The 12,831-nt window shown below is 32.7% G+C and overlaps 1 protein-coding gene across 3 annotated transcripts in view; it reads left to right on the top strand.

Moving 5' to 3' along the window:
- The first annotated feature begins 9,785 nt into the window (after window positions 1-9,785).
- mapk10 (mitogen-activated protein kinase 10) overlaps window positions 9,786-12,831 on the top strand; it is a 46,440-nt gene continuing 43,394 nt past the window's right edge. For all 3 annotated transcript variants that reach the window (XM_016452273.1, XM_016452268.1, XM_016452259.1), the window contains exon 1: window positions 9,786-9,852. In XM_016452273.1, the coding sequence (XP_016307759.1) occupies window positions 9,787-9,852 (66 nt within the window). In that variant the 5' untranslated portion in view covers window position 9,786. The remainder of the gene's footprint in view (window positions 9,853-12,831) is intronic.

The raw sequence follows: 12,831 nt of genomic DNA, 5'->3' as shown, positions 1-12,831 counted from the left end.
TATATATATACACACACACACACACACACACACACACAAACATATATATACATATATATATAGATATATATATATATATATATATATAAAATGTAAATGTTTATTTAAGTGTTACATTTTCTTTATAAGAAAAATGCAAGGTTTCTAATTTGCAATAATGGCTGGAAATTATATGATTATACGCAGTGCTGTCAAGTGCTGTTAAAGATTAAAACTATTAAAAACATTGTCGTAAACTGAAATAAAGCTAAAATGAAACAAAAAATGATATAACGTATAAATATTACATGAAAAACAGAAAAAAAATAAAACCTTAAAAAAATACAAATTGTTGCAAAATTTTTTGTAAAAGATTAAATTAAATGACTAAAATTACTAAAACTAAATCTGAAATAAAAAATAAATAGAAGAGAAATATAAAACAAACCAAAAAAGCTAATAAAAATGACAAATGAAATTATTCATTTGGAATGGAATTATGAAAAATAACAGTTAAATCAAAATATTAATAATTACTATAATAGTATATAAAATGTGAATACCAAATGATAGTGTTTTAAGGCATGAAAACAGAGCGGCAGTAAATTTTGCGCGGGAAACTTGCATTTTGTTTAGTAAATGTAAAATCTAGTTTCATATGGACATGGAGACTATTAACTTAAAGAAAAATATGGTTACATTTTATCTTCAGTTCTTATTTTGGAGATTTTGTATCAGTAATTTTCATTTCAAGTGCACTGAAAAACTGAAACCCTCAAATAAATATGATTAAAACCGGAATCTCTGTAATTAAAGGTTGCCCATAACTATCCCTGGCATTCTCCCTGCCAAAAAAATAAATAAAAATAATAATAAAATCTCTTCTCCTCCATCTGCTGCCGTTTTTCATCCCTCTACCCCTCACTGTAAAAGCAATATTTCCTCTTTTCTGCCTATCTCTTAATTTCACAGGAATTAAAGCCTGAATTTAGCTTTTCACAGGCAACGTATTCCTACCAAACCTCTGATGATTGACAGATAGAATGATTGAATAATATTAAAGTCCCAGACACAAGCCAGACGTCATATATCTGACATTAAAGAGTAGAGGTTGAGTGTCTGTTTTTTTTTTTTGCCCTTGTAATTATCATATCCAGCTTCAATTTAATGCATTATTTTACGTCCTGTCTTTCTCACCTCTCTTTGCATATTTATGAAGGTTATGTGCATATCTTAGCAGAATCTACTGCTCCTCATTAATAAAGTGGGGAACACTAGTGATTTGAGGATGGCTGTAACTAATCTGTTGGCATGTTTGATGATAATTCTAGCATATTTCTGGTTCTCAGGGTTTCACAGCACTGTCATACAGTACTTTTCAAGGCTTGATTACCTGGTTGTTTCTCAGTGTTATTTTAGTATTATTTATATAATATTACAGTATTTATTAACAGAATACTTCTCCTAAAAATGAAAATTTGCTGAATTTACTCACCCTCAAACTGGTGTAGATGATTTTGTTTCTTAATCAAAACAGATTTGGAGAAATTCAGCATTACATCAGTCGCTCACCAATGAATCCACTGCAGTGAATGGGTGCCGTCAGAATGAGAGTCCAAACAGCTGATCCACGCAAGCAAGTAATCCACACAACTTCAGTCTATCAATTAACATCTTATGAAGTGAAAAGGTGCGTGTTTGAATGAAATAAGATTGGTGCAATGAAATATTTGAATGGATTTTCAGAGATATCAAGTAGAAATATCCCATATCTGGCTTTGAATGGAGCACAGACCTCTGACAGATCATCAGTGTTAATTGACCTGAAAGCTCCAGACACAATGGACTAATTAATCAATGTTCTCCGTTCATGAAACTGAGTTGAAGAGGGAGACAAAGAGGAGGAAAGAGAGATAGAGGGTGATGTACACTTTCCATCTGTCGGGTCTCAGGGGTGATGATTCACTGTAGCTCTGAAATCACCTGTCTGCTCATCTCAGTATGGCTGCCGTGCACACTGTCATGTTTCACACACTGTCCAAACACTTTACAAAATTAGCCTCTGGTGCGCACCACCTGTGTGAATGACAGATTTTGGCATAATAGCAGCACACACACGTACACCCACTAATGCTGGAGGTATGACGTATATACCATTCAACGCTAGAAATGTGTCAGCTGCTACAGACTCTGCTGGACCGTTTATATTAGAGTCATTTTTGAGTCATGTTTTTCATTTTAAGTGCTAATGGGAAGCTGTTTGTGTAATGATGGCGCACTTTTCTTTTGGTAAGGATAATTTTACCTTTCGATTTGTGTCCATCAACTAAAAAATAAAACATTTATTCATAAAAAAATTAGATGCATTTCCTTTAATTTTTGAAATTTGAATAAAAAAAAAATTTGAATGGTTATTTAATATATTTGTAAATAATTTAATCAATCATTTTGAGGTTTAATTTTCATAAAAAAAGTAGGTGTACAATAGCAATCCAAAATTTGGGGTCAGTAAAAGTTTTTTTTTTTTTTAATGTTTTTTAATGTTCAGCAAGGCTGCATTTATGTGATCAAAAATACAGTAATATTGTGAATTATTATTACGATTTAAAATAACTTTTTGTAATTTAATATATTTTAAAATGTAGTTTATTCTTGTGATGCAAAGTCTTCAGTGTCACATGATCCTTCAGAAATCATTCTAATGTGCTGATTTGCTGCTCAAGAAACATTTATTATTAATAATAATTTCTTATATAATTATGCTTAATATTTCGGTGGAAAGAATTAATTATTTTTTCAGATTTTTTTGATAAATAGAAAGTTGAAAAACAACATGTATTTGCTATATAATTCTTTTGTAACATTATGAAAATCCTGTCATGTGATTGATGCATCCTTGCTGAATAAAAGTAATATATATATTTTTTAATTGTACTGACTTTGAACTTTTTTATAGTGTTATATTTATAGTTTGTGTTGTTATTTTAATTTTAGTTAAATGTTTAGTAATTTTGTTGTGTTTTTTTATTTTTATGATTTTCTAAGTCTTGATATAGTTTTTTATTAATTTCTGTTTTGGTGTTAGTTACTTTAGTGCAGTTAAACTAAATAATAATAATAATAATAATAGTGTGTGTGTGTGTCTGTATACATATATACTGTATATAATTTACATTTATTATTTCATTATTTTGTTTCGAGTAATAAGTAATTTTTTTTAATGGTTTTAGGTTTAGCTACCTATAATAACCCTGCATACCGTCCAGCTCTATACCCACCTTCACGTCACTCTGTTGACAGGTTTGAAGATGGACTTTATTAAATATCTTGTGCACCCTATCCAGCTCAGTAGATCTGTCGATACACAGAAGGGCTTTACCTGCAATCCAGCATTATTAAACTCACCCATTCTGTATTATCCAGAGGATATACTTGATCCATAACAGGAAGATTTTTTGTGCATCTGTCTAGCTGTTTCTAATCTCCAGGCATGAGTTTTATTACCACAGCATTGCCCTTTTGGGCCCCTTGGGAAGGCAGAGTTCCTGCTCTCTGCTTGCGTCCTGTTGTCTGTTAATGTCATATTTGCACTCAGTAATTCATCACTCTCTTATCAAGGCTCCTCATTGGATCTCGGCCTCATTCATCAGACCAACCGCCCCTGACCTTGCTGTATTCTCCCCTTTGTAGATAATATTTCTGTGCAGCTCAACTATTTATGTGCTGTCAAATATTTATTGAATAGCAGGCTAGAGAGTGTCAATGTTAATGCCAATTGATCTAAGCAATCGATAATATCTAATTTCAGAATCAGAATCAGAATGAGCTTTATTGCCAGGTATGTTTACACATACGAGGAATTTGTTTTCGTGACAGAAGCTTCCACAGTGTAACAGAATGACAGTGACAGAACAAAAAACACAGATAATAAAAAAATAGAACAAGTAAATAAGGAATAAAAATATATAAATTGACAGTTGTATGTGCAGGTATATTACAATAGACAGTTTTTGTATGTACAGGTACTGTATATTATGTGCAAATTTGAGGTGTAGACTGAGTATGAGTGTTAGATAAATAAGTGTATGAGTGAATAAATAGTGTGTGTTCCACAGTTATTGTTAAGTGTTCATGAGATGGATTGCCTGAGGGAAGAAACTGTTCCTGTGTCTGGTCGTTCTGGTGCTCAGTGCTCTGTAGCGTCGACCAGATGGCAACAGTTCAAAGAGGGAGTGTGCTGGATGTGAGGGGTCCAGAGTGATTTTGCCAGCCCTTTTGCTCACTCTGGATAAGTACAGTTCTTGGAGAGAAGGGAGGGTTGTACCAATGATTCGCTCAGCAGTCCGGACTACCCTCTGTAGTCTTCTGAGGTCAGATTTGGTAGCTGAGCTGAACCAGACAGTTATTGAAGTGCAGAGGATGGATTCAATGATGGCAGAGTAAAACTGTTTCAGAAGCTCCTGTGGCAGGTTGAACTTCCTCAGCTGGCGAAGGAAATACAACCTCTGCTGGGCCTTTTTAACAATGGAGTCATTTAACAAGATCATGTGAAATACTACATGTTGCTGTGGAGACTTTAAAACTAGTGTTGATTTGATGCACACTAAATGCCACACCAGTGATGTTGAGTGCGGAGAATAATGGGATTTGGATGTATTTGATTTCCTAATATTTTTGTAAAAGTCCATTTTCTCCTATAAAACACCATCCATTCATTAGCTGCATTTGCTAAAGTTAACATCACTGTTATTACTGAAAACAGGACAGACCTGAGTCATATCTAGGGAACAGAATATGTGAGAGCTCTTTTGATATGAGCTAGTAATCAACTAGCTCAAATCAAAGCCTTTGCAGTACCCTAGCAACTGCATAAGAACATGCTAAAAACTCATGGTAGCATGTTTAGCATGTGTTAGTGCCACATGTTTTCTTCAGAAAATGTAAAAGATTATTTTCTTAATATATTGATAATTAAAAATCACAAACACATCCTCATTGTTCTGTTTTTGATTCTTTGGTGAGAGTGTTGATATGGTGTGATTTTATGTTATAAATACAACTTAACCACTGATTTCTAGTTGTGTCCTCTTTTGGAACGCCAAACAAAGTAGTTTTGCTTTCACAATGAAACACACAACGTCACACACATCGGGCTAGAGTGAGGAACGGACGGCAGGCTTGAGAACGGCGCGGCCGGCGGATTCGACGAAGGAGGCAACCACATGTGACGACCCCGGTCTTCTTTGGATTTGAGACTTTAGTCTTTGCAACTTTACAGATCTTCTTTATGCACAAAGAGCTTGTAACACTCCAAAGAGAAAGGAAAAATTTAAATCGCATCATATGACCCCTTTAATAGCTAGTGCTGCTGTAAACACAACCTTTCAGTCAAAGGTGTCGAGCAGCATAGACTGGCCTTTTTCTGTCTCTGGTCTTGTGTCTATTTCTTTTTTCCTCCAAAATACTGGATTGTAACATCCACTTTTTAAAATGAAGTCCCATCCTTTATTTTTACTCTCTGAATATCCTGTTTTACTCACAAATGTGATGGGTGCTTTCGAAACAACATTTCTGAATCCTCTGTTTTGAATCAGTGGTTTGTTTTGTTTCGGATCAGTGGTTTGTTTTGTTTCGAATCAGTGGTTTGTTTTGGTTTGAATCTGTGGTTTGTTTTGGTTTGAATCAGTTATTTTTTTGAATCAGTGGTTTGGTTTGTTTTGTTTCAAATCAGTGGTTTGTTTTGGTTTGAATCAGTGGTTTGTTTTGTTTTGAATCAGTGGTTTGTTTTGTTTCAAATCAGTGGTTTGTTTTGATTTGAATCAGTGGTTTGTTTTGGCTCAAATCAGTGGCTTGTTTTGGTTTGAATCAGTGGTTTGTTTTGTTTCAAATCAGTGTTTTTTTTTGATTTGAATCAGTGGTTTGTTTTGGCTCAAATCAGTGGCTTGTTTTGGTTTGAATCAGTGGTTTGTTTTGTTTCAAATCAGTGGTTTGTTTTGGTTTGAATCAGTGGTTTGTTTTGTTTCAAATCAGTGTTTTTTTTTGTTTGAATCAGTGGTTTGTTTTGTTTCAAATCAGTGGTATGTTTTGTTTCGAATCAGTGTTTTGGTTAGAATCAGTGGTTCGTTTTGTTTTGAATCAGTGATTTGTTTTGGTTCAAATCAGTGTTTTTTTTTTTTTGGGTCGAATCAGTGGTTTCTTTTGTTTTGAATCAGTGGTTTGTTTTGGTTTGAATCAGTGGCTTGTTTTGGTTTGAATCTAGTTTGTTTTGTTTCAAATCAGTGTTTTTTTTTTGGTCTGAATCAGTGGTTTGTTTTGTTTTGAATCAGTGGTTTGTTTTGTTTCAAATCAGTGTTTTGGTTAGAATCAGTGGTTCGTTTTGTTTTGAATAAGCGATTTGTTTTTGTTCAAATCAGTGTTTTTTTTTTTGTTGGTTCGAATCAGTTTGTTTTGTTTTGAATCAGTGGTTTGTTTTGTTTCGAATCAGTGATTTGTTTTGGTCCGAATCAGTGGTTTGACTTGGTGCTTTGTTTTGTCATGCTATATCAAACCTCGCTTTCGAACCGCTGTATTGCATTTATCTTGTGAACCCATTAACAAGCGTGATGGTTTTTAACTGATATCGGGCCAATTTTAGGCTATAATGTATTGAATTTTAATGACATTTTTGAATACTTGCACATGTGTAATACAAAAAAAATAATAAAATTATACTTAATTGACCTAGTTTGCCAAGCCCTGCCTAAAAGCACACAAAACAAATTTGACAAAACCTTCATATTTATTTGGTATTTTAATTATTTAAATATTACATTTAATATTCACTTAATATTTCACTTTCATGAAAACATTTGCAATTGGTTTGTAAAAGGTGCCAATGCCATACATGTTTTCGTTGCATTTACACCGTATTGACCAGCAGGGACCTCCAGCCTGTGGCGTTTCAAGCGCTTGAAACAGTGAATCATTTAATGAAGCAGTTGATTTAATGGATTCTGAGTATCGAAAATCTTTGCTTCTTCCATCACTACCGTTCACAGAAGTCAAATTGATAAAATGTGACTTTAAGGGGCTGTTTTATGAAAAACGGTGACATTGTGCATGCATATATGTTCGCATGATGTTTCTTTACAAAGTGACATCGCCATCTACTGGCCTGGCATGCAGAGTACATAATATTTTTTTTGTCATTTTTGCGGATCCATGTGACGGGAGATCTTTTAGACAACGATGGCATCTGTACGCAAAACTTTTCAAAAATGCAAAGGAAAAACATTTCGTTGGAATACCATGCACAAAATGACTGACTATATTATCTGTTTTGATGAACGGCAGATAGGGGAGCATTTGAGAGTGTCATTTTTTCTATTCTGTTTGGTGCCGCTTGTGATACAGAAAATTGCTTACAGCAACTCCTCAGTATTTCAAGACTTTGTATTTCATTAGCATACTGTGCATGATAAAAATCTGTGTGCCATCAGTTGAAATCTGTGCAAGGATGTTCTCACCGACGGCTGTGTGTCTCCTGAACCGAGTTCTGTTTTTGCTAAATCAGTTTTGAGAGTTAATTTGTTTTCTATACAATTATTGGTTTGCTGCCACAGTAACAGACTGGCAAAATGTTTGAATCAATCGCTCTGGTTTGAAGGAAGCGATACAAAACAAATGAGGACATCGCAAGATTCATTACTCATGAGTGCTGCATTTATATATAAAATGTTTTTAATCTTTGGAGGTATTGAAATATAAAAAAGCACATTGTTTTGATTAAATGTGGAAAACTGTCATTTTTAAATTGGTGACAAAGCTGAATCTGTGAAAGACGTTCCCTTGCGATATTGGCTGCATGAAGTATGTGTGGTAAAGCAGCAAAATAATCACTCCTCTAATGCTGGTTGCTTGTTTTTATAAGAAGCCTCTGTATTGATCAGAAGTTTACACTGCTATTAGAACATTAGAACTGACTTCAGACTGCAAATAATGAGAGAAAATAGTAATTAAGGAGTGGAACCTGCAAATTACTGAAGCAGGAGATATTTAAGATGGAACTTTAAGCATCATCCCTCTCTCGCTCTTTTCTTTGGATCATTCTTTTCATCGTATTGACTCGTTTTAATCAATAATATGAAGGTTATCATTAAGCTGCTCAGTATCCCATAATGCTCGATGTGTCCGAGCAGACTGCAGAAGCAGCAGTGCAGGTTTGTGTGCTTCAGCGGTTGCTGTGAAAAGGAAATGAATGCGGTGCTGTTAATGTCAGTCATTTGACAAACACACGTGAGCTGTAGGCAGTCCTCATGCCATTTACACACACAGCTGTAAGCTGCCACTCAAAACCAGCAAGAACATCATAGCAAGTGCTGTTTTCACACATCCAACCATTATCAAATCTGCGTCAAAGGCACAACCATAGATGATGCTTTAGATATTATGCAATATATATATATATATATATATATATACTGTTGGCAAGAAGTTTGGAATATTTAATTAGGATTTTTTTTTTTTTTACAATTTTTTTTTAGAGATGTCTTATGCTCACCCTGCATTTAATTGATTAAAATACAAAAATTTGTAACATATATTACATATTAAAATTATTAAAATTATTACACATTATTATTCCAATTAATATCTGTTTCTTATTTTTATATATTGCAAAATGTAATTTATTCCTTTGATGGCAAAGCTGTTTGTTTATGAATTTTGCTGCTCAAAAAACATGTATTCTTATTATTAATGTTGTACTATTGTATTAATTATTATTAGTATTATTATTAAAAACATTATAATAATAATTTTTAGTTATTTTTAGGTATATAATAAAATAGTTTTAGTAAAAATATTATATTTTTAAAATTATTTAGGATTCTTTGATGAATACTGTATAAAGTTCATTGAACAGCATTTATTTGAAATAGAATTTGTTTGTGACATTATAAATCTATACTGTCACTTTTGATCATTTTAATGCATCCTTTCTAAATAAAAGTATTAACAAACATATAATAAATATTGGGGTCTGTAAGATTTTTTTTAAATAAAGATTTTTTTTAAATTTACTATTACTATTACAATTTTTTTAAGTCAAATTTGTATTTATTATTGGTAATATCGAAATATCACTACTTCTAAATTTATATTGCTTCATAAATTTATCTTAATATTTTTTTCTTTACATTGACACCAAGTAAAAGCAGTAATAATAGCCTATAAATAAATTTAAAAATCTCATACCGTTAAAATGACACGTATTGCTGTGCATCCATATGGATTGATCCCTTTGTTACAGCTTGCTGATATGAAGTCTGGAAAACACTAATGAATATTTAACGCCTATATCCACAGGGCTTCAGTATCTTTAAAAGGCAGGGTGCACAGCGCTTACCAAAAGCTCCTCTTCATCCCTTGGGGAAAAAAAAAATAACAGGCTGAAGAAATAATCAATGCAAATTAGCATACTGTCTTTGACTCCTGGATGATACTGACTATTCTTGGAAAGCCTGTTCTAATGCATAGATCCTCAGTGTGCTGAGAGCCGTTATATCCACAGGGCAGGGGCTTTGAGACAGAATGAAGATGGTAGATGTGAAAAGAGAAAAAAAGAGTGTTGTTTATCATCTCAGCTTTCTCTGTTTTAGCACATATCATTATCTGCCAAAAAACATCTTGAGAAACCAAGTCATTTTGAGATGAAATGAGCTTTACGGAACAAACAGCAAATATCTTACTACCTCAGTATCAAATTCTTGCTATATTTATTCACTCAGTTTTTAATCATGATTCCTAATTCCTGTGTTTCAGGTATTTATGAACAGACATTTCTTATATAACTGCAGTGCTCCAGTCCTGGATGTGAAGATTGCCTTTTGTCAGGTGTGTGTTCCATACAGGTAAATTAAAAGGTAGAGTATTCATTCACTTCCATTCTGTCCGTCATTCTTATGGATGTGTCATTGTCTAAAACAAATATTGGGGACAGCATGTCTGAGCCCTTGAGGAAGATGTACAGCTTACAGGATCAATTCCTTGCAGCATTCCAAGCCATTCAGACTTGGGTTTCCCAAAGTGCATTAAGAACATCTTAAGATCACTTTAAATATGCATGCAAGTGTTTTCTAAAATCAATGCGGTCATACAGATGCATCATTCAATTTAAAAGCACTTAAAGGAAAAAATATATTCTGAATCGTTTACTCACCCTTGTGTGTGTTTTTTTTTTTCCTTGGGAAAGTGACTTTTGTTTTTTTATTGTATAACGACTTAAATTTCAGTATGTGGAACACAAAAGAAGATATTTAGAAAATGTCTAATTTCAATTTTTTTTTTTTTTTTTTTTTTTGCTCTCCATTAAGTTTAATTGAATAGACAAAAATGACATAAGGGTGATTTTGAGTGAACTATCCCTTTAAATTTAATTTATAGATGTACATCTTCCTTAAAGAGCTCTAGATTGACTCACTTGTGACAATATAACTTTGTTGACCTGATTTATATTGTAACATTTTTATTGTAACAAGGTTGCAAAAGATAATTGCGTCTTTTTTCCTCACAATTATGAATTGCAAAACATAAACTCGCAATTCTAAGAAAAAAAATGTCTGAATATTCAATTTTTTTCCCTCACAATTCTGAGTTTACAGCTTGAAAAAAAGGTAATTGTGACTTTTTCGTGTAATTGTGAGTTTATATCTCACAATTCTGACTTTTCTTCTCAGGACGGTGGGAAAAAAGTTGCAGTTACCCCTTTTGTTTTTTTATCCAATGGCCCAACAAGCTTCCATAGACATTCATACTGTATATCAGAATATAATAATGATGCCTGGTTCACAGGTCAAGAGGGCAGTAGGTGGAGTTGACTAGCAGATAATAAATTCACTCGGTTAACAAAAGGTTGTAGGTTCATATCCCAGAAGGATCGATCCGTGAATAAACACTGTGTCCTTGAGTGAGACACTTAACCTCTGTGTACTCCACAGGGACTGTCACTGTAGTAAGTGTACTGGTGGTCACTTCAGATAAATGACTAAATGACAACTGACTCCTGAACCAAGTGTGTTTCATATCCCTAAATGTTGGGAAACAGGAGACTCTGAATTGATTCCAGTAGATTTTGATGCTAGCATGTTGCTAAGCTAACAACACAATATTCTGAAATACATAAATACATACCTACATTAATATTGGGTAAAATAGTCAGTTTTTAACTTTTTGTTTTTGTTTTAAGGAATTAATAAATCCAGTCTTCAGTGTCGCACGATCCATCAGAAATCATTCTAATATGCTGATTCGGTATTCAAGAAACATTTCTTATTATTGTCAATGTTGAAAACAGTTTTTGCTGCTTAATATTTTTGTGGAAACTGTCATACATTACCATTCAATTGTTTAGGGTAACTAAGATTAAAAAAAAAAGAAAAAAAAATCAGCAAGAATGCATGATCAAAAGTGACAGTAAAGGCATGTATAATGTTAAAAAAAGATTTCAATTAAGTGCTATTAAATATTTCATTAAAATTACAAGACTTGTTAAAATGTATCATGATTTCTTCAAAAATATTAGACAGAAAAAAAATTGACATTGATGATAATAAGAGCTATTATTATATTATATTAGAATTATATCAGAATGATTTCTGAAAGATCATGTGACACTGAAGACTACATTTTTAAATTTATATTAAAATAGAAAGCAGTTATTATAAAATGTAATAGTATTTTACAATAATATTGTTTTACTGTATTTTAAGTATATGCAGCGTTTGTGAGCATAAGAGACATAAATCTTAATTAGTCCAAACTTTTGACCTGTAGTTTATGAGGTAATGCATATAAAAAATTACATAAATTATATTTTTATTGAGTAAAAAATGACAATGTTAATATTTCTGTATGCTATTAATTTCTCATCCTATTTAACGTTTCTGCCTTATAATGCCGTCTAGGTAGGAAGCTCAACAGGTTTTGGAATGGAACTAGTTTCATCACAATAATCAAACCAAACCAAAGCATTCTATGTGCTCAATCCTTAATAAAAGGCCACAATTACCACAAATCTGAGCTCATTAGCTTCAAATTAGCCCAGTCAGATTAATAAGGGGCCACTGCAGTGAGAAGTGACTCCCATGATGAAGATAGACTTTATGAAGCACGTACAGTACACACACGCATATATGCATATTACTCTCTCTCTCACTAATTACCATTTAGCTTGTGAAATTATGTGGACAGCTTCCTCTCTTGGTATGGCCACGAATATATTCAGTATGTGACTGTTAGTACAATCGATTACACCGCTGGCCCTTGTGCCAACGCTGGCATGAGCTCCAGAATGAAGAGAGCTCTCATAACCATGACCGTTTAACTTAATATAGTCTTATATGAGATCTTCAGCCAAGCACAGATAAAATAGTCTTCCCTCTAGTAGAGAAACTAAAATGATATGGGTTTGTATATACACAATTTTGTATCCCCTGCAACTTTATTTATATCTCACAATTGCCACAAAATTATGTGAAATAAAGTTGCTGCTGTGAGCTATAAAGCCACATTGTGAAATATAAGTCACAATGGTGTTACATTTGTGACTTAAATATTACTTTATATCTGAAAATGAGACTTTACGTCTTATTTTAATCTATCTCAAAATAGCAAGATCATTATAGTTAACTAAAACTAAAACTGAAACTAAAAAATGTTACTTGAAATATAATAAAATATAAAAAACGTTTTATTTCAGGTAGTTCCCAACACATTTTTCAGGTAAATGATATAGTTTTTATTTATTTATTTAGTTAGTTGTTTATTTATTTATTTATCCAGTTTTATTTTTTTATCTTATGACAGTAGTAAGTA

This window comes from Sinocyclocheilus anshuiensis, unplaced genomic scaffold (genome assembly GCF_001515605.1).
Source record: "Sinocyclocheilus anshuiensis isolate Anshui unplaced genomic scaffold, SAMN03320099.WGS_v1.1 scaffold457, whole genome shotgun sequence".
Taxonomy (NCBI): domain Eukaryota; kingdom Metazoa; phylum Chordata; class Actinopteri; order Cypriniformes; family Cyprinidae; genus Sinocyclocheilus; species Sinocyclocheilus anshuiensis.
This window is presented reverse-complemented; position numbering and strand designations above follow the sequence as displayed.